Source organism: Ambystoma mexicanum, chromosome 9, assembly GCF_040938575.1.
Source record: "Ambystoma mexicanum isolate Mex_15411 chromosome 9, UKY_AmexF1_1, whole genome shotgun sequence".
NCBI classification, from domain to species: Eukaryota; Metazoa; Chordata; class Amphibia; order Caudata; family Ambystomatidae; genus Ambystoma; species Ambystoma mexicanum.
This window is the reverse complement of record NC_090931.1, coordinates 80,231,792-80,256,408: the sequence shown is the minus strand read 5'-3', so window position 1 is coordinate 80,256,408 and position 24,617 is coordinate 80,231,792. Positions and strand designations below refer to the sequence as shown.

Genomic DNA, 24,617 nt, shown 5'->3' with positions numbered 1-24,617 from the left:
TTGGGAGTGCGAGGCAGTGATATAGCACTCTGGGAAGCAAGTTCATGTTTTACTGCCGCTACTCGGCCCAGTCAGGAGATCTCCTGCTTATTCCACTGTTTTAGGTCAGTTCGGAGCTCTTTAAATAATTGTGGGAAGTTGCGTTTATAGATCCGGGTGCGGGCTTTAGGAATTTGGGCCCCCAGGTATTCCAGTGTGGCGTTGGCCCATGAGATGGGGAGTTCGAGGCTAAGGATGTCTCTCTGTCGCTTTGATAAGTTGATCGGTAAGGGTGAGGACTTATCATAGTTCACTCTGAACCCGGAGACTGCCCTAAATGCCTCGAGTTCTTCTAGCAGGGGCTGCAGCGATGTGTCCGGGTCAGTGATGGTTAAGAGGACATTGTCCGCATGGAGTGCCACTTTGTGCTCTACCCCACCTATGGTGACCCCCCCCCCCGCCCCCCGATGCCCGGGTTTTGTCAAATCCTCTCGGCGAATGGCTCCATGGATAGGGCGAACACCAGGTGGGACAGTGGGCAGCCCTGGCGGGTGCCTCTGGATATAGGGATGGACTCCGCTTTTCTACCATTGATTCGAAGTTGTGTGGATGGGGTCGCGTAGTTTGCCATAGTCCAGGTTATTAAGTTCTGACCCAGTCCCATGCTAGTTAGGGTGCTTCGGATGTAATCCCAATTTATTAGATCAAACGCTTTATGTGCGTCGAGGGAGATGATCAGAAGAGCAGTCCCCCATTCTAGTCGCAGATTCGATAATGTCTAATGTTCGTCTGATATTATCATGTGTCCCTCTACCCGGGATAAAACCAGTTTGATCTTTATGTATTAACTCAGGGAGGATCCTACCCAGTCTAGCTGCTAGTACCTTGGAATAGATGTTCCCCTCAGTGTTCATTAGTGTTATTGGCCTATATGAGGCCTCCTATTCGGGGTCCTCCCCTGGTTTCTGGAGTAGGATAGTGGTTGATTCGGCCATAGAGTTTGTTACTTTCTCGGTGGTCAGAAAGGAGTTGAACAGCAGTGTTAGTTGGGTAGTTGGGACGCGTGCAAATGTTTTATAAAACTTGGTTGTCAGCCCATCCGGGACTGGGGCAGTGTTCTTTATTGATTTTATGGCATCTAGGATTTCCTCTGTGGAAATCGGGGCTTCTAAGGAGTTGAGGGGGGCAGTGACAGCTGGGGCGCGGAATGGTGGTCGGTAGTGTTTCTGCTGAGCCATTTCTTCCAGAGAGGAAGGCGGCCCTTGCATAATCGACCTGTGATGACTCACTAAAATTTCTATTATGTCTGGAGTGGTGTATTTGTTTTTCCCATCCGGCCCTTTAAGGCTTGTGATGTTATTCCTACTGTGTGTCTTCTGTAGTATATATGCTAGTATCCGGTTTGCCTCATTACTTTTATGATAGTAAAATTGCTTTGTATACCCCAAAGCCTTTGCGGTGCGGTCGGCCCAGTGCATCTCTAGAGCCCTTCCAGCCTTTTTTAATTCCCTGTCTGCCTTTCTGGAGTATTGGGCCTTTAATTCCTTTTCTAGTGTGGAGACTTTGGATTCCAGAGCTAACGTGTGGAGCTTGGAGATTCTGAATTTCTCAGCGGCTGCGCTAATTAACACCCCCCCTTATTACGGGTTTCATAGCCTCCCACAGTAGCCCTATTGTGACTTTGGGGTTCTTATTTTCCTTGAAGTAATTAACCAAGGCGTCTTCCGCCTCTCCCCTGATCACCTGGTCCAGCAGAAGGGTATCATTGAGCTTCCAGTATCTGGGAGGTGGATTGGGACCCCCCTGGACCGAGAGGTCCACCAAGACTGGTGTGTGATCAGATACCATGCGTGTGTGGATTTCGATCTTGCTGAAGCAGAGGAATAATGTACTAGTGGCTAATAAGAAGTCTATTCGGGAGTGCCCCCATGCGCGTTTTAATAGTATGTGTAGTTGCGAGTCTCTGGGTTAGCTACTCTCCATATGTCCACTGTGCCTGACTCTCAACAGCCTACCTAGGGCCAGCCCACGGACGACGTCTAAGTTGGACAGAGGTAATGATTAACAGCGTTGGTAGTAGTTCTAAGATAAACTTGTCCTGATTTGTATTGGGGGCATAGATCCCCACGATTGTGATTGGCTGTTCGGCGATATGTCCCCGTAGGAGGAGATATCTACCTGTTGGGTCCTTTTTGACTGAGGGGTTGGTCAGAGGGAATTTATCGCTAGGGATCGCCAGACCCTGTTTTTTCTCACCACTGGAGGTGAAAAAACTTTGTTTGAGGCGCTTCAATTTAATTTGGTGCTCATCGACTGGCAAGAGGTGGGTTTCCTGGAGAATTACTATGTCCCTGTTTAGTGCCGCTAGTCTATTTTCCACTGATTTGCGCTTCCTAGGAGAATTAAGACCTTGGACGTTCCAGGTCAAGATGCGGTCATCTTAAACGTTGTCTGGGCCTATTGGTTATGTGCGATCGCCTGGTTCTGTGCAGATAATGCTGTGCGGTAGAAGGGGGACCTCGAGAGGGTTCCCGTGCGTGTGTGTTAATGTGCCGCAATGTGGGTTGCGGATCTGCCTGCAGGTTCCTTCCCATGCGAAGTTTAGGGCTGCTGGGTGGCTCCAGCGATATTGTATTTTCCGTTCTTGCAGCGATTCTGTTAGGATACGGAGGGCCTTGCATTTCTGTAGAGTTATACTCGCTAGGTCCTGGTATAGCGCGATGTTAGCTCCTCTGAAGGTAATTTGCTTCGAGGAGCTAGCCTCTCTCATTATCTCCTCCTTAATGCTAAAGAAGTGGATTCGGGCGAGGACGTCCGATGGGGACGTTGATGCTTGTTTTGGTGCAGTGCGGTGGACTCTGGGCACTGTCCGGTAGTGTTGTTATAAACCTGAACAGGTCCTTGGTGAAGCCCTCGAGCTCAGCGTTAGTTATTGTGGTGGGGATCCCGCGAATGCAGATGTTGCGGCGGGATATGTTCTCTGCGTCCTCCTGCTTGGTTTCGAGTGCCTCGCATCTAGCCTCCAAGACCGCTATTCTGTTTAAACCGCACTCCAGTTCAAATGTGTTGTCATATAGGCTGTTCTCAACTTCCTCGGTACGTTTTTCCACTTCCTCTACTCTTCTGTCCAGCGAGGCGATCTTCTTGGTGACCTCGTCTGTGCCCTTCTGGATCTCCTTGGTAAGCGCCAGTAGAAGATCTGGTTTGGTAGCAAATTGGTGAGCCTGCGATTGCTCCGTTGTGTGGGTGCCCCCAGGGGTTACACCCGCTGCATGGTCAGGCTTTCCTGGTTTATTCTGGCTGGAGTTGTTCATCATTGCCGCAATGTCCGCTTGCTTTTCCGCTTTGCTGCTTTTCGCCATGGTGCCGCCGGTTGGGGGTGCAGATGGCCGTGATACGGCTTCCCCCGTGGGCTCACAGCTCTGAGACGCCCCAGCGAGGAGTATGCCTGGGCGCTGCTGGGTGCACCCCACTCGGAGGGTCACTCGCTCACGCCCCTTTGGTCCTGCTCTGGCTGGTCCGATGTGAGGAGTGGGTTCTGTTATGTCCGTTGGATCCGTTCGGCTCTTGCCAGGTGTGGGCGCTGTTCCCTGTGCGCGCTGATTGGTTCCTGCGATTCCTGGCCAAGCTCAGCTGCGTTGGTAGGGTGCTCTCGGTAAGGTCTTCATTTGCGGCGATGCCCGTATGGCTTCACAGCGCACCAGACTCTGGTACCCCACTTTCCTGAAGGTTCCGCCAGGTGTGGACTTCTATTCCTCTGACCCAGCTGCGGGTAGGCCGTGCAGGGCCTTGTGCCTCGGGTGTGGTTGAGATATAGAGTAATGTTGCAGTCCCTTGCGTCTGAGCCGGGAGGCGCCGCCAGCCAGCCCCTCCCCCCCCCCCCCCCGGCACACCATAGAAGCATGACGCCTGACGCCTCGATCGCGGGCGCGGGGGGTGGGGGGGTTCCCCGATCCCCTCCCTGCCGGTGCTGTGTTTAGTCCACGGGTTGATGTGGAGGTGGTGGTGGCGCTGGAGAGAGTTCAAAACCTGGAACCACCTTGGGTAGCGTCCTGCCTAAAGGCTGAAATGCTGGGCTGCCCAAAAATGGATCAAGCCTGCGCTGGTGCCCGTGGGGGGCTGTCCAAAGGAAGATAGATTTCCCAGTTTGTGTTGGGGGAAGGCCCAAAGAAGGAAGATGCTGCCCGGCGCTGCTGTGAATACTGGCTTTCCCAACGCTGGTACTCCCCCCCCCCCCCCCCCCCCCCAAATGTGGACTATCTAGAGGAAAGGCTGTTCGCTGGGCTGCTAGCTGGTTGCCCAAGGGAGTCTGCCCCAAGGATGGCTGGGTAAATCCGGGTGTGGACTCAGTGGTGGCTGGAGTAGTGCTGAGGGTGCTGACCTGGCCGCCGCTTGTCTACAGGCTGGTGCTGCAGTGAAGTCGCCGGGGGATCCAATGAGGGGGCACTCGGATCCGGCGTGAGGGAGCAGATGTTGAGCGCTGAGCAGTGCCCGGCCGCGGCCCCTCCAGGTGTGAGGAAGTGCCCGCTTAAGGAGTGGGGCTCAGGTCAGAACCCGGAGTCGTCGTCCCAGTGTGGTGCGCACAGGGACCTCCGCGGCCTGCCCGACTGGTGATGGAGGGGAGCGGACGGGGAGGACGCCGCCTCACAAGGTCCCCCAAGGCAGCGCCTGAGGGTTCAAACCTGCCAGTTGCTCGGGTGCGTGGCCGCGGGGGGCTCCAGGCTACAGGGGTCCGCCGCAGACACTGCCAGTACTGCACCCAGGGCTCCAGTGGCAACACCTCCCGACGGTGGCGGGTCCGAGGCTCCCACGCAACCCGCGGGCAGTTGCTGCTGTCAGCTGCTCAATGTGGGCTCGAGCCGCATAGTACGTCGCAGCCCCTCCCCCCTCTGCGGCCACGACTGTTCCAGGCGCCCGCTCGCCATCCTGGCTTTCTTCCTGCCGGCTGGTGGTGGAGTTCAGGGGCCCGCCAGGCCGCAGGGGTCGGTCTATTCGGCTCCCAACTCGGCACGCCAGAGGCAGCGGGTGTTTATGCCTCAGCTGTAATGTTTGTACGGCTCAGTGATTCTCCAGGCTTCAAAGATTCTCTCTGACGATGGGGCTGACCAGGAGCATTCATGGAGCCATGCCATTCAGTCAGCTCCCGGCCACGCCCCAAGACTTGGGGGCATTTCTGAAAGACGACTTCAGGGCCCAATGTTGTGATTAACTTTGCATTCATCTGGTGCAAGTGACTAGAATCTTGAGATGGAATGCAGGGCTTAGAATGTTTATCTATGAGTGAGTTCCAGGTTTGTTAGTTGCAAGGATGTAAGCCCTGAGAGAGGATGCCGGTGGGTGTCCTATGTCCCTTTTACTTACCTGACCCTAAGAACTGTATTTGGTGTACCTAAACTTAAGTAAATAAGTTAACAGTTCACTGGAGTGTCAGTCATTTGTGGCCAAACCTTTAACTCAACACTGGCGACGAGGATGGGATCTGGCTGTGCTGGGGGGACAGCACCAAAGGGAGACACCCACCGCCCCCCCCTCCCCCCTCTGAGAAGTGATCCTCTCTCAGGTAAGAGCGCTGGATGGCTGTGAGGCACTGCAAGTGCAGTGAGGGCAATTGAGGTCCAGACAGAGGTGCTACAGAGGCAGAGGGGGCAAGAAAGGCCCAGACAGAGGCGCTACGAAGGCACTGGAATAACAGAGCAGCTATGGATGTAAAGGTGCTGCATGAGACAGTGGAGAGGTTCTGCCAGGGCAGTGAGGCGCTACAATGGGCAATGAGATGTTGCAGAGGCAGTGAGGCGCTGCATGAAGAGGTGCTGCGAGGGCAGTTAGGCGCTGCAACAGACAGTGAAGAGGCACTGCAGAGACAGTGAAGCGCTGCTAGGGGCAGTGAGATGCTACAGAGGCAGTGAGGGGCTGCATGAAGAAGTGCTGCAAAGGCAGTGAGGTGCTGCAACAGGCAGTGAAGAGATTCTGCAAGGGCAGTGAGGCACTACAAGATGCAGTTAAGAGGTGCTGCAAGAGGCAGTCAAGAGGCGCTGCAAGAGGCAGTGAGTGGTCGCTGCAGAGGCTGTGAAGTGCTGCATGGTGCAGTGAAGAGATGAGGCGCTGCGAGGGCAGTGAAGTGCTGCACGGGGCAGTGAAGAGGCACGGCATAGGGAGTGAAGAGGCACTTCAGTGACAAGGGTGTGCTGCAAAGGGCAGTGGGGACAAGAAGTTCTAGTGTTGAAAGGTACAACGGTCTGCTGTAAAGTGCAGTGGGCTCTGTGAAACTTATGGTTATTAGAAGGAGCTGTGAAGTTCATTGGAGCAGCAAGGTTCATTCATTGGCATGGTGAAGTTCAAGGTGGCAGTCTCTCATAAAGCATTTAAGAGAATTGAGACTGTACAAACATTCAGAAGAGTTGGAAGTTGTTAATGGATCTGGGAGGGGCCTGGGGCCCATGGACTGTGCAAACATCTGTTGCGCCAAGGCTACAAGCTATTGGTCATAGTGAAGGCAGCTGAGATCACTGACAAAGTTATCCGATGTCAGCGCTTACCTTTGACTGGAACCGAAGGTTGCTGCGGTTGGCTTGAGTGGAGTCCTGGAGTTCGGCATGAGTTCGGCATGAGTGCTGCAGCGGGAGGCCTGACTCAGTTATGAAGTTTGATGGGGATGGGAGCTCTGTGTTCCTCCGTTACTCTCTATGCAATGGTGAAGTAGGAGAGAATGCAGAGGTGCTGGCGATTAGAGTTGAGATACTAGAGCTGATATATATTAGTTTATTAGAGTGATGTTGTAGGTACATGTCTCTCTCTTTAATTGAGTTATGTAGTTTAACATATTTCTCTCCACAGGCGGACTACTGTCCATTACATGTGTTGCATGTGTGAAAAGGTGCAATGGTTGTGGTGAACCATTGAGCGGACTACTGTCCATTACATGTGTTGCATGTGTAAAAAAGTGCAATGGTTGAGGTGAACCGTTGAGCGGACTACTGTCCATTACATGTGTTGCATGTGTGAAAAGGTGCAATGGTTGTGGTGAACCATTGAGCGGACTACTGTCCATTACATGTGTTGCATGTGTAAAAAAGTGCAATGGTTGAGGTGAACCGTTGAGCGGACTACTGTCCATTACATGTGTTGCATGTGTAAAAAGGTGCAATGGTTGAGGTGAACCGTTGAGCGGACTACTGTCCATTACATGTGTTGCATGTATGAAAAGGTGCAATGGTTGTGGTGAACCATTGAGCGGACTACTGTCCATTACACTGTCTGTATAAAAAGGGAAATGTTGTTCCTAGACTTTGGTGCCATTGTTTTGGCATATGTTGGTAGACATGTATGCGGTGATGTGTGAGTGAAATAAGATATTAAGGTTTTGAGTGTTTAATGAATCTTCATTAGAGTTATTAAGTTGATAACAGTGTTCATCATTAGCTGTTCTATGTAGGCATATTAATATGTTCTCTCCACAGGTGGACTTTTAATTTTAATCCACACATGGACATTGATGTTAATGTTAATAGATTTTGAAGTGGTGACAGGGTCTAAACCTTTTGGAGTTGGTTGTGGTTATATATGAAATGCTTTGAATAATCTTTTGTTTTTCAGGTGGGACTTTACTGGACAAATCTTTTGATGAAATATTGATCTTGCCACCGATACTTTACTGTTCTTGTTGTTGTCTCTATAGGGGAAAGATGTGTTGTGATTAACTTTGCATTCATCTGGTGCAAGTGACTAGAATCTTGAGATGGAATGCAGGGCTTAGAATGTTTATCTATGAGTGAGTTCCAGGTTTGTTAGTTGCAAGGATGTAAGCCCTGAGAGAGGATGCCGGTGGGTGTCCTATGTCCCCTTTTACTTACCTGACCCTAAGAACTGTATTTGGTGTACCTAAACCTAAGTAAATAAGTTAACAGTTCACTGGAGTGTCAGTCATTTGTGGCCAAACCTTGAACTCAACACCCAATGATGGCTCCAAATCCTGGACTTGCAATAAGTGAACACTGACGAGGAAACCATGCAAGAGGAAGGGGCTGCTGTCCCCCTGTGGGGAGAGGGGGAAGAAGGCTTAGGGGGTAACGTGGGGGGAAAGTTTAACATGTTGTAAAACCAATAAAGAAAAGTAAAGGAAAAAAAAGATAGTGTGGCAAAAAATATTTTGCTTGTTTGTATAATCTAGCACAAGTTGTGTGAGCGCTTCTTTGAATTACAGGCGTTATGTACTGTTTGACATACTTCTAGGTACATTCAAACCAAACCAAGTGCAGAGTGAGACGTTTCTTTATCGGTTTGGGCACGCAAGTCCGTGTTGAATACTGCAAAAATATATTACTGAGCGTATTCTATTGCAATGTGCGTATTCTGTGTTTTTTCTGAACTCATCCTTGGCATAAATAAACCTGTGATAAATAGACCCATATTTTCTCTGTTTCAAATTGGGACAAGTAAACCAATGCAAACAACTGAGTAGGGAAAAGACTCTTTATATGTTTGAACCACGGTACCTTTAAAATTCTTCTAGGTTTTGACCAAATAACCATATCGGAGGCTGCACTGTGGTCCATGGGTGCCAAATGTTTTCTTTTTCAGAGTTATAGCAAGCCTCAATTTGTACTTCCGTTGGCTAGTAATAATTGACTCCTGGTTAGAATTACATGCTGCGATGTGTGTAGCTAATGGGAGTGCAAGTGAGTGGGTTTTTATTTCTTTTTTATATGCCTGGCTAGCAGCCTATATCTTGAAAATGTTTACCCCTGATTATAGTAATTGTCCATTAGTGGTGTCCGGTCAAAGTTTCGACTCGAAAGGGCCAAATGACAAAAGGGTCGAGTCAATTCGACCGAAAACCAAAGGATCGAATTTTGTTTTAAAGTGTGTGTGTGTTTGTGTGTGTGTGTGTGTGTGTGTGTATATATATATATATATATATATATATATATATATATATATATATATATATATATATATATATATATATATATATATAATATTTTTTTTTGCTTTAGTATAGGTAAATGTTAGGCAGAAACCTGTGCAGTTCCCTTTGGGAACACTGCAAAAGATTTAGGACTACAGGTGTTAGCAGTAAACCCACTTGGTAGCAGTCTGTACCACCCAGATTTACCTGGTAGCTGTGGCTGAGCATTCAGACTTCCCTCAAGAAGAGTTAGGCAGTATGCAAATTATACACAATAGGCACTCGGATACAATAACACAAGCAAACACTGACCAGAGCTTTGGTATCAAAGTATATAATTATTTATTTAAAAACACTGTTTGAAACACTCCAGCACTCTTATTGTAAAACACTCTAAAGACAGTTACTATTATAATATATACAACCCTTATTCCTTATCAGATAAGTCTTAGTTAACACCACTTATTTCCATACAGAGGTGAGCGCTTAACTATAGATGGCACTCCAATAAGTTCATGAAGAAGGGAGGGAAAAAGACGGAATATGGAAAGATACACCACTCTTAGATTAAGGAATACTATTAGCAAGGCAGAAGAGCAAAAGTCACTTGTGAGCCAAAGTCCATAGGCTGGGCCCACTCTTAGAGAGAGCAGAGCACAAATGCGCCCAAGATCATACAGTTACAATAGGCTTAGAAAGTCTTGCAGAGAGTTCGAAAAGAGTTTAGAGAGGCTCAGAAAAATGTAGCCAGGGTGTCCCAGGCTAACCCAGGTTCGAAAGCCGGGGGCTAAATCTACCCCGTACAGTCGGTGGCAAGGGAAGCCAGGCGAGACACTGTACCTTAAGTGGGAAGGATCCTCCAGCGGTGGCAGTTGTTCCTGGCAGCGGGTGCAAGTCTCGTCGTCCAGGGGAAGAGAAGATCTCGACTTGGAGGAAAGATGAAGGTTGTTGCACTGCCTGGGAAGAAACCAGCTGCAGAGCTTTCCAGTTAAAGGTATTTCCCTTTATTTCGCGGTCGTGATAAAACGTGGTATTCCGGTTGCCGGGTGCTTGGCACAGGCAAGGCGGCCACGAGATGCGTCGGGAAGGCGAAAAGACGGCGAAACTGGTTATCCCCACCAGTCAAAGGAAGAAGACTCTCTGGCGGGAGATCTCCACTGTCGTTGGGAAAAGTGGTGAGACCGTCCAGCAGGGCTCCACCGGTGGTGTCGTCGTGGCAGGTCGGCTCAGCTTCTCCCTCTTCGGATTCTTAGGTCCTGTGGCGACTTCTGAAGTTCCAGTCCCCAAAGCCCTGCTTTTATGCAGAAAACCCCCATTCACTCAGCCTAGCGGCTCACCACTTGGACCAGTCAGGACGGAGTGTGACTTGAGTTGCCTAGGCAACTCAGTCCAGGGTGCCTAAATCCCCCTACACCCCTCCTAAGTACCCCAGACAGAGTGGCACCACTCTGGAGGGCTTCTGTGGAGAAGCCCGCCAAAATAGTGGAACAAAGGGCTCGGCTTGGGTTGGAGTCGCAGAAGAGAACACAAACGCCATTTTAGAACCGAGTTTTGGCAAAAAATACCAACCGGAGAATTAATAATAAATAAATAAACCGGCGGTATGTTCGAAGGCTATCGTAATTAAATAAATAAAGATAGTAGCCTCGAACAATGGGAAAATCCCATAGAGAAATATTTGCGGTTGAATATAAAAAGTAGTATCCACTGCCACCAGCCAAAACTCGATCAGGGGGGACGGAGACGTGTCCCCTCGACTACCAGACCCCGGGGCAATCGAATTGCCCCCAGCCAGTACGTCCACAATATGATGGTTTGTACTGGTTCTGTTCAGAATTTAAGACTAGTAAAGTCAATGGTGACTTTACATGCCCTGGGAGACAGTAGTCAGTCCCAGGGTATGGAGTCTCTACTGGGGGGTCACTATGACACCCCTGTGTTACTGAACGGAGGGTGCTGTGTAACACACATCACAAAAACACATGAAGCCCTATGGAGTAAAAGACCCCATAGCCCATTAAACGCATCTAGAGTCAAAGAAACGCACTCATATCATGTCCAAGAGTGAGGGTAAAAGAGTCTCACTCTTGGCAGGATAAAAAAATAAACCCCAAAAATCCAGCAAAGCTGCTGGGGGACTCACTAGGTTAGGAAATTCAGCCTAAACAGAGAATTCTCCCTAACAGTAAAAACGTGTTTTTACACCAAAAACAGGGGTTTGGGGGGTTGACTCGACCTTTTTGTCATTCGACCCTTTTGAGTCGGAACTTTGATCTATAACCTCCATTAGTAAATACAGGTTGAATGACTGATCCATACTTTTCTGCACCCTTCATTTCTACCAGTATGTTATTGCCTCCTAAGAAGCCGGTCTTTTGTGAACCGGTTTGCCTTGGCTTTTATGGGGACATCCAAGAATGTAAACTAAAGTTGGTAGACCGCACTCTCGTTTTTCTTGAAGATTGGAATGATAAGAGCCTGAAGCCAGCAAACCTGTATTCTGAATTGCATTAAATAATCTACTGTGAAAAGGAATGCAGACATTGATGTTTGATACATAGGTACAGACTCAGATCCTGGACTTGTCTTAAATGCTTCCTGGATAATTGGTTTCTTGTGTGGCTCTCATCAGTCCACAGAGGAGAGTTGTTTTTCAAATGGGCAGTATTGAGCTCTGTATGATTATTAAGCCTGGAATCAAACAGTCCTCTTCTCCTTGACCCTGCTAGCTACCCTCTCATATTGCCTTTCATACAAAGTGATACCCGGTGTTGGCTGGCAAAGATCCCCATTGGCTCAAAAAGGATTGTGCCACAGGATGGTGAGGACATTCCTTGCCATGTTCTAGTCATGAAAGAGACACTGAATCCATTCTCACAGCATTTGCCTTATGATGGGAGAAATGAGGTTGAATTTCTAGCGTGGAGTCTTGCAGCATGTTTTGCACAAACCTAAAGATGCCATTCAATCGGTGTATACCATAATCTGTTACAAACCTATAAAAGAAGAATGAAATAGTAAACGTTGGGAGCATAAAAAGTCGGTACACCCCCGGCCCCCTTTCTGATCACTCCACATGTACGCTGTAACTAGCCGGCTGCTAGTTACATGCAATTGGAAGAATCTCCAATTGAATACAATGCACAATTGGGAGCTCTAATCACATAGTGACACTTGTAGGCTGTTCCTGCAGCTTTGACGTCGCTGTGTTTCGTATTACGTCTGAATTGAAAATACTTTTTTTGTTTGTTAGCTTTGGACGCCAAAGAGTAATATGGCATACTTGTGACTGTGTATGATAGCCCCTCTCTCTTGTCACCCCCCCATACAATAACATTATTTGACTCTTCCTTTCTCTGTCTCCTTACAGACCTGGATAAAGGATTTGTTCAGATCCACAAGAAATTGAAAGACGCACTTCCGGGAAGTGACTGGACGCCCTTTTCGAAAACTGGGAATTTGCCCCCAGAGCGAATGGACATTGTGATCGTTGGTGGTGGGGTGATCGGCTGGTCCATTGCCTACTGGCTGAAGAAGACTGAGATGATCCGCGATGGTGTGAGCGTGCTGGTGGTGGAGAAAGACCCCACGGTAGACTTGTTTTAAAATAAAATTCTACCTTGTTTGCATGTGCTCAATTGCATCGGCCAGACTCGCATAAAAGATCAGTTTTTCTTATTTGGTCTAGTACTTGTAGTGTATTCCTGGCTGATGCTTAGCCAGCGTCAGGAGGGTATACGTTTTCGAAGTGTGCAATCTTGGTACTTGCAAAAGGTCCTTCACAGTGTACTAAGCTTTGAAGCATCAACAAGTTGGATACTGCATGGACAATGGCAGTGCTAACTTCCCCCACGGTTCTGCCCCTGCAGCTCCCTCGCATTTCCATGTAGCTTGTAAGGGTATTCCTAGGCAGATGGGCAACACAGACGAAAGCAAGGTCCAGACAGATCGGAGCCTTTACAGACTGCTTCCATCTGTTTACTCTCTAGTGTGACATCAATGAATCCATAAACTGTAAGAATGATTGGTAAAAAGGTCTAATTTCAAGGTACTAGCAAGTCATAAAAAGCCCACTGTTTTCCAAATCCAAACAGCCAACTGTACCTGACTCGCCAAGAGTCCATTATCAATCGCCATTTGTTTGTTTCTAATGCATGTTTTGAGGCCTGGTTTTACAGTCCTACAGCAAAACAATAAATGTATGTCATTGCAAATGTGATATTTAACTGTTCCATTTCTTAACAAAAAGCCACAAGACGCCTTCAGAGTGGATTTGATGCAAAACATAGTTTAGATTTTGTAGTCCAACTCCTTGCAAAAGCTGTAATATATTCAGAACTATATAGTGGGTAAATGCGTTTATATAAATCACACAACACACTATGGATTGTAGACAAATTAATATTGTGTGGACCACCAAACCCTAACCAGCCTGCCTCTCTAACCCTCTACGGCACCATCCCTAATATTCCTATCTGTTTCCTTAAAATCAGTAAGGTTGGGAGTATTGGGACGAGGAAGAATACAACCGACTCACTATGAGTCCTCGAGATCAGTACTGAGACTTGGAGGAGGTGCAGAAGCATAGAGAGCACCTCTTGTGACTCATACTTAATAGTCTAGTCTTTGTGGGCTTCCTATTGGGCAATACATGAGTTAAATGGAAGAAGGAAAATCAAACTCGGAGAAGAGATCCTCCTTGGAGGAACCGGGACCTGTGGAACCAGTGGTCAGGACCTGAGTGAAGCACCCAAGGACGGGATGATTTCCTGTTAGCAGACACGCTCTGGAGAGCTCTGCTGTGGTTGGGCCATGTTTGGAAGTAGGAAGACCATGCGCTAGCTGATTGAGAGCTGGAGAGCATGGTCCACTTGGGACACGATGCCCGAAAGCAAGAAACTGCTGTAGAGCTGCCGCAGAACAGGAGGAGTGGGGACGAGAGACCCAGAAGCAGCCGTTGAGCAACCAGAGGAGGGTTCGGAAACCGGGAGGCTTGCTGGGAACCCCGAGAGACTATATTGCACTGGCACACGGGTTGGGGACCCGCATCCAAAAAGGAGTGTCCTCCAGAGCCATCCGGGGATCTGTCATCCAGGTGGCCAGGACACGGCCATCGGCTATTGGATCTAGTTCCTGCCGGTGGACTAGTGAGGGAGGATCACCTGAATGGGGGTCCTCGGGAGTGGAAGTGGGACACGGGTAGGTGGGACACGGTATCCACCTTTCTAATACCTTTTCCCCATCCTGCTATACAAGAAGCTCGGAAACTCTGACCCTCCCCCCCCCCCCCCCCCCCGCACTCCTACCCCCCACCTCCCTACCCAATACAAACACTTTCGTACATCACGAAAGATGAAGGACAAACACCAAAGCCATTTACCTGTCCCACACCAGGGCCTGGCAAAGTTAGGCAATTGACCAGGATCTCACACATCGTATGGCCCTTTCCCTTCCCACAGGGATAAAGGGTGGAGCAGAAAAGCACAAGACGAGTAAGGCAGACCACAAGACAGCTAGCCAGGCACAGCAGTTCAAGAGGAGGAGAAAGGCAGCAAATATCGAAAGGCGGACGAGGAGAGAAACAACCTTGCCCTTCCTGACCCAGACCTGCGAGACCGCCGCAGAAGGAATCTTAAGACGACGGACAATACTGCAAGTGTGTTGCAGCAGATGTCAACGGTACACGGAGCGTGTCTGAGATGCCTGCTACCGTGGTGCCGCCGTGACTCCAGATCCAAGGAAAGCCAAGCGGTTCATCACAGCCGGTGAGTCGAGGGTAGAACTGATAAGAAACCGAACTGTGTTGAATGAAAGTCGTGGAGTGGCACATTAAAAAAAGGAAGACCAACTGCAGAGGGAATTAGCACCATGTGGGTGCTCACTTGAGACTCTGGTTAATCCCATGTTGAGTGAACTACTGATACCAGAAGGCCGTAGGAGAACCGCCAAGGAAGGTCAAAGTGATCATACAGGGGTCTAGCAAAATCCGTGTACAGTCGAAAGTCTTTGACCGATGAACTGTTGAGAAAGTAAGGGAAGTGAGTCCCGCATCGAGAGAAAGCAAATATGAAGTGGCAAGAGTGAACCCGAAGGAGGATGCCAATAAAGAGGGGCAAAGTCTAAAGTCCCAAGAAACAGCGTATCGACAAAAGTGAACCCGGCAGAGGGAGGTCCGCAGGAAACTGTTTAAAAAGACTGTGGGCCTCTTTATGAGATTTGCGGTAAAAACCAAACTTTACCAGCCTGGAGATAATACCACATCCGGGTAGCAATGACGCTGCTAACAGTGGCCGATTACAAGAATGCGTGCACGCGCTTTGCGGCATGCCGTTATTGTCTGTACCGGCATGCCGTAAATGACCCCAAAACCCCCGTTAGCGGCCTCATGGAAAGCGCTGACACCTCCTCCGCCTTTGGGCACCAGCAATAACGGGCCCGGCAATAACAGGCCTGGCAATTCCGGAAGTAACTTCATTGCACCGGAACGGGAAATGACACGGCAGCCATCTTAAACGCAATCCATTGCAATTCTAGAGATACAGGACCTGGAGCCTCACACCACCAGCCACATCTGCACCCACACCTTGGCACAATGCCAAAGGCCATAAAAAAAGGTGCATCCTGCCAGAGAAAGGAGAGTCTCAGAGGATGAACTAAACATGCTGGCCGACACACTGGCAGAGAATGCAGACATGGTCTTTGCCTCAGACCTCAAGAGAGCTGCACAGCTGAAAAAGGAGGTATGGGAGCTGGTGGCCCAGAAGGTCAGTGCAGTTGGCACTACCCCCTGCACCGTAAAGGACGTAAAAAAAGCTGGGATGAGCTGCGCCTCTGTGTGCGTAATGTCTTATCAGTGAACCGGAGCCAGGGTCTGGCTACTGGCGGCGGGTCCAACTCGCCCATTAAACTCATCCGATGGGAAGAAACCTGTGCCAGCACCATTGGAATGGAGTCCATAGAGGGAGTGGGAGATAGGCAACTTGGAGTATCGTCATCGGCAGATGAAGGTGAGTGTCCAAACAAAACACTGTAATGTAACGTATGATGATGGTCCACCAATGTGACTGTGACATGAGGCAATGCATGGGACATCACACGCGCATGGACACATCCCTGCCTAGATGCTGTCCCCAGCACTGTCTCATTCACATGCATGCAGCATGCCAATGCCATACCTGAGACACATCCCACAAACAGGGAAACGGCATGTCACACTGCACGCAGTCCACAACACAAAGGCATGTCACACAGCATACACCACATCACACATGTGTGAACCAGACATATGCCTGAATAACCCCACCATATGGCAAGAAACCTGTATGCCACAACTGTAAGACAGCAAGCCATCAAATGTCTACAACTGCACTAATACCATTTGTATGCATGATGCATGTACAACCATCACTGATGCCGTCCTCCTTCGGTCCCCACAAGCCCTGATACCGACAGTGATGCACAGGACTCTGCTGCACAGGCCACCGCCAGGGCCAGGGTAGACAAACAGGCCTTCCACGTCCAAGGGCACAGTCAAGCCACATCAGCCACCGAGGGCAAAGGCAACCCAGGATGGCAAGGAACAGGGGCGTCCAAGGACAGCCGCTATACCAACAGTGCCAACACCCATGGAATCCACTGCAGGTGAGCCAGTGGCAGATGGGACCTTGTCTGCTGCTAACAGCTTGGTAGGGGAGGCAGCTGCCACAGCGCCCCAGAGTGGCGATGAAGAACAATCCCAAGGCGAGGTATGTGTCCCTGAGGACAACCGCTCAATGGACGTTGGTGACACCACCCAGCTCCGCCCAAACATCCCAGTACACCCCAATAAGCACACCCAATGGCACCACGCATGTCCAGTCTGGAGGAGAGGCAGATCCAGAGGCCTGGAGCCCCACAGAGGACCCACCTGACTTGGGGCCCCTTGCCAGATGTACCATCCACCTCCACAGGGGTCTGGGACGGGGAGTTGAGAATGGCACAAATGGAGGGGCGGCAGCAGGAGCTGACCGGGCTTGTAAAACAATATGCCTCAGACCGTGACCTGTCGAGGAAGGAGGCCAGAGAGAACACTGCGGCCATGAAAGGGGCCATTGAGTCTAGCACCTTAAGCATCTGTGAGGAGCTGTCGGCAGTGAGACAGGTCCTTGCCAGGATTGCGGATGCCTTCGAGGCTCAGCGTCCTGCCCTGACAGTGGAGCATGCGGCCACAGGGTCATCGTCCAGCTCCACACAGAAGAGCCCCCTGCGTAGGTCTTTGCGCACCATGCAGCGCCCGACATGCTGCCCCCAGAGTCCGACAGAGGACGGAAGTAGCAGGGTCAGCCTGCATGTGCAGACTTATGCAGACTTGAGTAGCATACCATTGCACACCATTTGTGGGGGGGAGGTAGAAGGGCGGGTTTGGTGTGTGGGGGAATTGTGGGGGGAGGGAAGGGGAAAGGGGTGTGTGGGGGAGTTGTGGAGGGAGTGGGAGGGGGAGTATGTGAGGTGGAGGGTCTTTTTTTTACTGATTTCCTGTTTAATACACATGTTGTGTACCAAAAAAATCACATGACTGGATATTCCTTATTGTGGATGTGTGCTTTATTGGTTAACATTGCATAGTGTCCATGTACCCCCACACCCAGTGCCCTGAGTCCCACATTCATGGCACCCTCTGCATCCATGTGTCTTAGAAATATTGGTCTATCACAGACTGGCGCACAGCACGTCCCTCTGCATCGCCACCTACATGATGTGCAACCCCATCTTCATCATCTTCATCCTCACCTGGTGGTTGCTGTTAAATGTCAGGGGGCAGAGCCACGTTCCGTCGGATGCACATGTTGTGCAGCATGACACATGCCATGATGATCTTGGCCACCTTCTCATGTCTGTACAGGAGTGCCCCACCCGACCTGCTGAGGCAGCGAAAACATGCCTTCAACAGGCCAAAGGGCTGCTCGATCACCACACGTGTACGGGAATGGGCACGATTGTAGTCCTCTTCGTGCCTGTTCTGCTGTTTCCGGACAGGGGTGAGGAGCCACAGCATCAAGGGATAGCCACCATCACCTGCATAGGTGCAAAATGAGGTATATAAGTAAATTCCTAAAGTGGCACCTGTACTTATCACACATGCCTGCAGAAATTTGTAGTTCACATGCACATGTCCCTGGATGTATGAACGCATTTTGACTTGCCACAATGTGTGCTGTCCCATGGTCTACAGGTGTGGGTTGCGTCGTCCAGATGATGCAGGGTGTCCACTCCCTTGCTGGCGTTCATGCACTGTGGATGCATACCACTGTGTTTGGTATCATTAACATGATGTTTAGTGATTAGTATGATTATTATTATTGTTTTCTAGCAGCATTGGCACAATTCTCATCATGATTTCTCATTCAGCGCTTATAAGTCCCATGGTGACATGCAGCTACTGTGGTGGTGGCCCAGTGACAAGCAGTGTATTCCCTTGGTGGGATTGATTTGTGCGCACTCATGGATGCATGTCCTGTGTTGTGTTTTGCCGCGGTCATTTACTTTGTGCATACTCACAGCATGTTGCTGGATTGTGTTACAGAGGGTGAGGTCTGATGAAGTGCAGTGGACGTGTTGTGGGATGTGGGCTGGTTGCAAGTCAGGCATATTGTCATCGGTGTGCAGCTTCCATCATTACTATGGGGTTTGTGTGTCATGTTCAGTTTGGGATGCTTTGGCGCACAGTGTTTTGCAGTATGGAAATTGTGCAGTCACCACCCCAATAACACCAGGGTGGTGTGTGCATCTCTCCCCCCATTACACTGCCATGTGCCTGTCGTGCAACTTGCCAAGCAGCCAGGCACGTCGTCCTGCATATCGCTCCATGTAGCGTGGAGTTCCGCAGGACCATTGAGTCATGAGTTAATGCGGGATATCGTGCACAACGTGTGATCTTGCTGGCGCCACATACCATCTGTACATTGATGGAGTGGTATAGCTTATGATTGCGGTACACCACCTCCATGGCATGCGGGACCACCAATTCCACATGGGTGCAGTCAAGAGCAGCGATACAGTTTGGCATGCCTGCCAGTGCATGGAAGCCAACTTTCGTGTCAAAGATCTCCTGGCCAGTCCGTGGTAGGGATATGTAGTCGCTTGAGTGCTTCAGGAGGGCATCCAGCACTTGGTTCAGCATAAGTGGAAGAAAAGGTTGTGATATGCCATGCATCTGCCTCACTGTGTGCTGGTAGGTGCCTGTGGCCAGGAAGTGGAGCACAGACGCTACCTTCAGTAGAGGGGGGGATGGTGGTGCGTATTTCATTCAGGCTGACAATGTCGTTGTGCATCATGTCCACAATGGTGGTGATGGTGTCCCGGTCCAGGCGGTACAGGGTGTGGATCTGCTCAGGGGTTAGGTTGAATGGACTGGCTCTGATGCGAGGGATTAGAGGCTGCCTGTGTGGTACCACTGGCTGCAATGGTGGGACTTGCTGGGCCTGTCTCGCCCTCATTCTCCTCCTGCGTCTCCTCTATGGTGCCTGTTGTTGTTGGTGTAGCAATGCAAGCATGTCCTCCAGCCCCAATATCGCAGCTGAAAGTGGGATCCTTTTGTTGTGGAAAGGGGTGTGGTGTGTGGGTGTGCTCCTTTTGTGCTGGGCCAGACTCCATTGCCTCCACCTGTGCTGATTGTGTGCACCTGTGGCAGTTGGAAACACTGCACATTGCCGTTAACGGGTGATTCGCAATGCCAGTTATGCCGCCATCACGGTATCCCTTATTACCGCCTTTGTGATGCCGGTAGTTGCATGTCCGCATGACTTGTGATGTCCTCCGGTTAGCGCCATCCCGGTATTGCCGGCCCGAAGGGCTGCGTACCTGCGTGCATGCCGGTACGGGGGAGCACGGTCTCTGCGGTGGCGCTGATGCCGGGTTGTCGACTCGTAATAGGCTGGAGCGGTATGCGGTGCCGGTATTCCCTTACCGGCATCGTTTTTCCATTACTGCAAATCTCTTAATGAGGCGGCCCATTAACATTTTTGAATGCCGAGTAGAAAAATACCTTTGCAAAAGTCAGAGTGAACCCGATGAAGGGAGGCAAACAGTCGAGAAGGGACTGCGCCCGGAAGAGGGTTACCCAGGCGTGAAGGCATCACCCTCCGGACATTTGAAAGGAACTTTTTGTTTATTTTGGAGCCTACCAGGTCCTCGGAGGCCAGAGACTTTTTGTAAAAAAGAGACTTAACCACCGGCGGCCCTGATGCCTGAAGTGGAACTGTCATCTTGTGCTGGGGAAGCTCCAGCATGTGCTGTGCTCAGAAGTCCCACATTGTCCCGTGCTCAAACGTCGGTAAGGCAAGACACCTAGCCTAACACATCCTGACTTATTGTTTGTGAACACCTCTTTATTTCTTGGGAATCCTATCCCACACTCTTTTTATTTATTTTTTTTTTTTTTTTTGTGTGGTATTTAGTTGTAAGGATTGGCAATAGATTATTATTTTTTTAAATTTTTTTTTTAGCATAAGCCCTTTTATTTTGACAAGACGCCACTAGGACTGCCTTATTTTGATTTGATAGTCGTAGTTAGCACCCATCTTAGATTTAGGTTTAGATTGGGAGTTTTTCCACCCTACCTATACAGTTTAATAAACACCCTTGAACCGTGATCACTTGCGTCTGTCTATTCTTGATACCATGCCTTCCTTACAGACCTGAGAGAAAGAAGCCAAACGGGTTTGGGACCCAAGAGCAAAAAAGCAACAGGGGGTCTGGGACCCAAAAGAGAAGGAAGCCAGGGGTCTGGAACCTGACAACCAGAATACCTGGCAGGCTAGTGAACTGGGTATGTACTGTTAAGAATCGGGGAAAAGCCAAGGAGGAATTGGGATCCACATCCAAGAACTAACTACATATACAACCTTTGTTCTAATCACGGTGCCTGGTAGGACAGTGAACCAGGTAGACTGTGAAGACAGTGAGCATTGTTATGTTATTTTACATTTGTATAGCACCTTATGTATCATTGGTATGATCGCAAGGCGCTGGTAGGTTGAACGCCCTCGGGAACCGCAGTTCAAGTCAGTTGAGAGAGAGTCGTAAAGTGCGTGGGCGCACCGGGTATGTGTGCAGCTGGTGGGGTTGTTGCATGATAGCTGCTTCTTAGCGGTAGGTGTGGTGCTGAGATCAGTTGAATGTGTTCAGTCTGGAGGGTGGACATCCAGACTGAGTTTTGGCTGCGTTGGGCCTGAGGAGACGCCTAAGATAGCCGGTGTGTGCTTGCTAGCTGTGTTTTATTAGGATGATGGGTAGTTTGATGAGTCATGTTAGTATGAGAACATCTTTACCGAATGTGTCATAGTACTGCTGTGTTCTAGTTGAATGGTGGTGTATAGGAGAGAGTAAGCGTAGTAGTGTGATATTGTGATAATCAGTAAAGTGTATGCGACCAGGCACACTCAATTATGTTGAGAATACCTTCTAAATTCAACTTTTAACACAATGACGCTATTAGGGCACACGCAATGATGATGGGGAATACCGCCTAGATTCAACATTAGCACAGTGATGCTATTAGGGCAAGCTTTCTAAGTTAGCTTTAATACAGTGACGCTATTAGTTATGTTATGTTACTTGGCATTTGTATAGCGCCATGACTATGACAAATACTTACCCCCAAGACTTAACTTGCCCCAATTGTATTCGTAATACACCTTTATTTTGTATAATACTTCTAGTTGTGTTTCTATTTAACCCTTGGTATACTACAAGTTCTTTGTACCTTCCCTACAGCCCTAGCTCCCTCCTTACGCCTGGCTGCTCTGTCTACACTAGCATATACTCAGGTGGTACAGCCTTATGCTGAGAGTGGAGTTTTGCACATTCTCAGTGGTATGGGTTTTCTAGGCCCTTAGTTGGACTTCAGAAAAACTGTCATAACACTATGAGTGGAATTAGCTGAGGAAGCTAATAGTAAGTAAAGGAAGTGCCGAGGTTAGGATTGTTATTGCCAGGTCTGCAGCGCTACATATGAGACGTTCCTACCAGCCTGTACACTACTTTGGAACACAGAGGCTTGTGTGTAGCTCAAGCAGCTGAACATAACATTTAGTAAGTGTAATACTTAACTATGATAGGTTTGAGAACTGTGTACTTCCCATCATTAGATACATTTTCAACCTCCTTTTGCCTAACAGCACACCGTTAAGTGGGTCTCTGCACTCTGATCACAGAACTCTGCAAGGTGCCTAGGCTTCCGAAGTACCACTATGGCTGGGGATAAATAGAGGACATTGTTTTAATAGACTACTCTACCCTTTCCTCTTCCTGTTGTTCCCATAGATCCATGTCGCTGATTCTCTGCTCTCCATATGCTTTGGTGATAAGGGGAATTTCTTCCAAGCTCTTCGCTCTTTCAAAGTGGTCGATCTTCTTTTCCTATGCAGAATGAATATCCCTGGTTGGACTTCCCTTGCTCCTTCCTTCCTGGACTCTGGTGAGGGGATTTGGATCAGGATTCCCTGCTTCTGGAGTGTCCTTAGGAGGCTCTTGGAACGATTCGTTCAGAAGACTTTGCACTCTCTAATGGACACTCTACCTCTGGCATGGGCTTCTGCAGCACGAGAGTCACAGCAAGCCTGGGATTGTGCCAAAGTGGAGTTCGTCTTGGGGCTAGGTGGTCTCACCAGCCCAAGGGGAGATGGCGTCCAGTCTGGAGATTCTTATCAATGTGAAAAAGAGCTCAGCAGAGCTTCACCGGGCAGTTTGAGGTCCAGGCGGTTGGAGTGGGCTTCTCTTCACGATTTCTTCTTTGTATATTTCTTCCAGTGGTCGACTTCCTGTAGTCCCAAGAACCTCGCCTCTTAAGCTTGTTCTCGTTCACAGCGCTAGGCTGACAAACGCCCAGCAGGGTGGCCGTCTTTCCTGGACAGCCAGCCGGCCAATCAGGACTGGTTTTGTTCAGGCACACCTAGAGACAAAGGACAAGGGAGTTTCTGGACACTCCCCTCACTTCCTGTCCTTCCAGACACACTAGAGCCAGGGGCCAAAGACAAACACAAAGGGCCCAAACCTGGCTCAACTTGCAGAGCAAAAGCCAAGAAAGACCTCAACTAGAAAATAGCACAAAAAAAAGATAGACAGGGGCCAATTTGACAAAATGGTCCCCATGGGTGCTGAACCGCAGCAGAGTGTTCAGCATGCGGTAAAAATACACATTGGTAGTAAAATGTAAACCACTGCCCTAAGCCATTTAAAGTAGTATGGGTAACAATATGTTACATGAGAATATGGATAAGGAGCTACTAGGTAACCCCCACACCCTTCAGCACTCCACTTAAAATGGCCTCTGCTCTCCAACCTTGACTAACATTCCCTCTGTCCTGATCCTACTTTCTCTCCTCTTTCGGCACAGTCAACCATACCACCCTGCTCAATAGTCTCCGTGATAAAATGGGTATCACCGATCAGGCTCTGGCCTGGCTGACCTCTTTAGTCTGATCAACCCTCCCAGGCTGAACTTGGGTCCTTCCTATCTTCCATCTCCCTCTCTACCTGTGGTGTTCCCAAGGAGTCTAGACTCTCGTCCTGGCTTTTCAACCAATACCTGGCAACTCTCGCCTACTGCACTTCCGCATAGCACTGGAAATTTGAGCAGAAAACGTATGACACCCAACTCCTTTTCAGGCTTCCTTCAGCCACCTCCTTTCCTTCCCTCATCTCAAACTGCCTAATCGCCAATCAAAATTGGTGTGCCGTCAAAGATCTTTGTTTAAATGCCAGCAAGACTAGATCCTCCTTATTGGTACACCTTCTCCATCCTTTCCCCTCACTCTGGCCAGCCTCCCTTGGCCCTCCTCCTGCCCCTACCTGCAAGGCTAAGAACCTCAGGGTCATCTTTGAATCCACACTTTCCTTCTCCGCACACATCCTGGACATCACTAAAAAGTCTAACTTCTTACTGCACCTCCTTAGGGGTACTGTTTCTTCGCCTTCCCTCCGAAGCTCGGTGTCTCACAAGCTCCGATTCTCTCTAGGTTGGACTGCTGTAACAGTCTTTCTAAATCTACCTGGATCCACTCTCCGCCCTGTACAACTAATCCAGAACAGGACTGCAAGACTTGTCCTTGGCCTCAAGCCCTGGGATTGTATCTCTCCAGCTCCGAAATCCCTTCATTGGCTCCCAGTGGATGCAAGGATTACATTTAAAACCCTCTGCATTGTGCAAAAGGCTTTCGGGGGTCTGTGCCCAAAATACCTTCAACTATCTCTCCGTAAATACCTCCCCTCGAGCCCTTTGCTCCTCTCCCTTAGGGTCAGTCGTTTTTCAAAGAAACAAGCTGGGGGTATATCTCTGTCTTCGGCTGGGGCCTCCCTTTGGAACTGCCTCCCTGCCACCTTGGAACTGGAGGAGAACCATCTACAGTTCCGGAAGCTCCTCAAGACCTTTCTCTTCGCTTCTGCCCTTGCCCCTCTTCTTTCCTGCTGATCTGCTTGCTCTCTAGGCACTGTGCACCTGGTCACCCTTTGTCCTCTGGGCCCAGGTACCTGCTCACCCTGCCACCCTCCTGCACTGCCTCTGGGCCACCCCCTGCATTGGGGCCTGTATCTGTACCCATACAGTCCCCCTCCCACTAGTCTTCTGCACTCAGATACACCCTATCTGACTAACCTAGCACTTTGCCACTTACCGGCTGCACTACCACCGTTTATCACCTTTGACTTATTTTTCGTTCTCCCTTATGCTCCGCACTTTGCATTTTCTCCCCCTTCC

The 24,617-nt window shown here is 49.4% G+C and overlaps 1 protein-coding gene across 2 annotated transcripts in view; it reads left to right on the top strand.

Moving 5' to 3' along the window:
• The window catches only part of FOXRED1 (FAD dependent oxidoreductase domain containing 1), a 220,850-nt gene that overhangs the window by 57,100 nt on the left and 139,133 nt on the right, over nt 1–24,617 (top strand). For both annotated transcript variants that reach the window (XM_069614203.1, XM_069614202.1), the window contains one exon: nt 12,255–12,475. In XM_069614203.1, the coding sequence (XP_069470304.1) occupies nt 12,255–12,475 (221 nt within the window). The remainder of the gene's footprint in view (nt 1–12,254; nt 12,476–24,617) is intronic.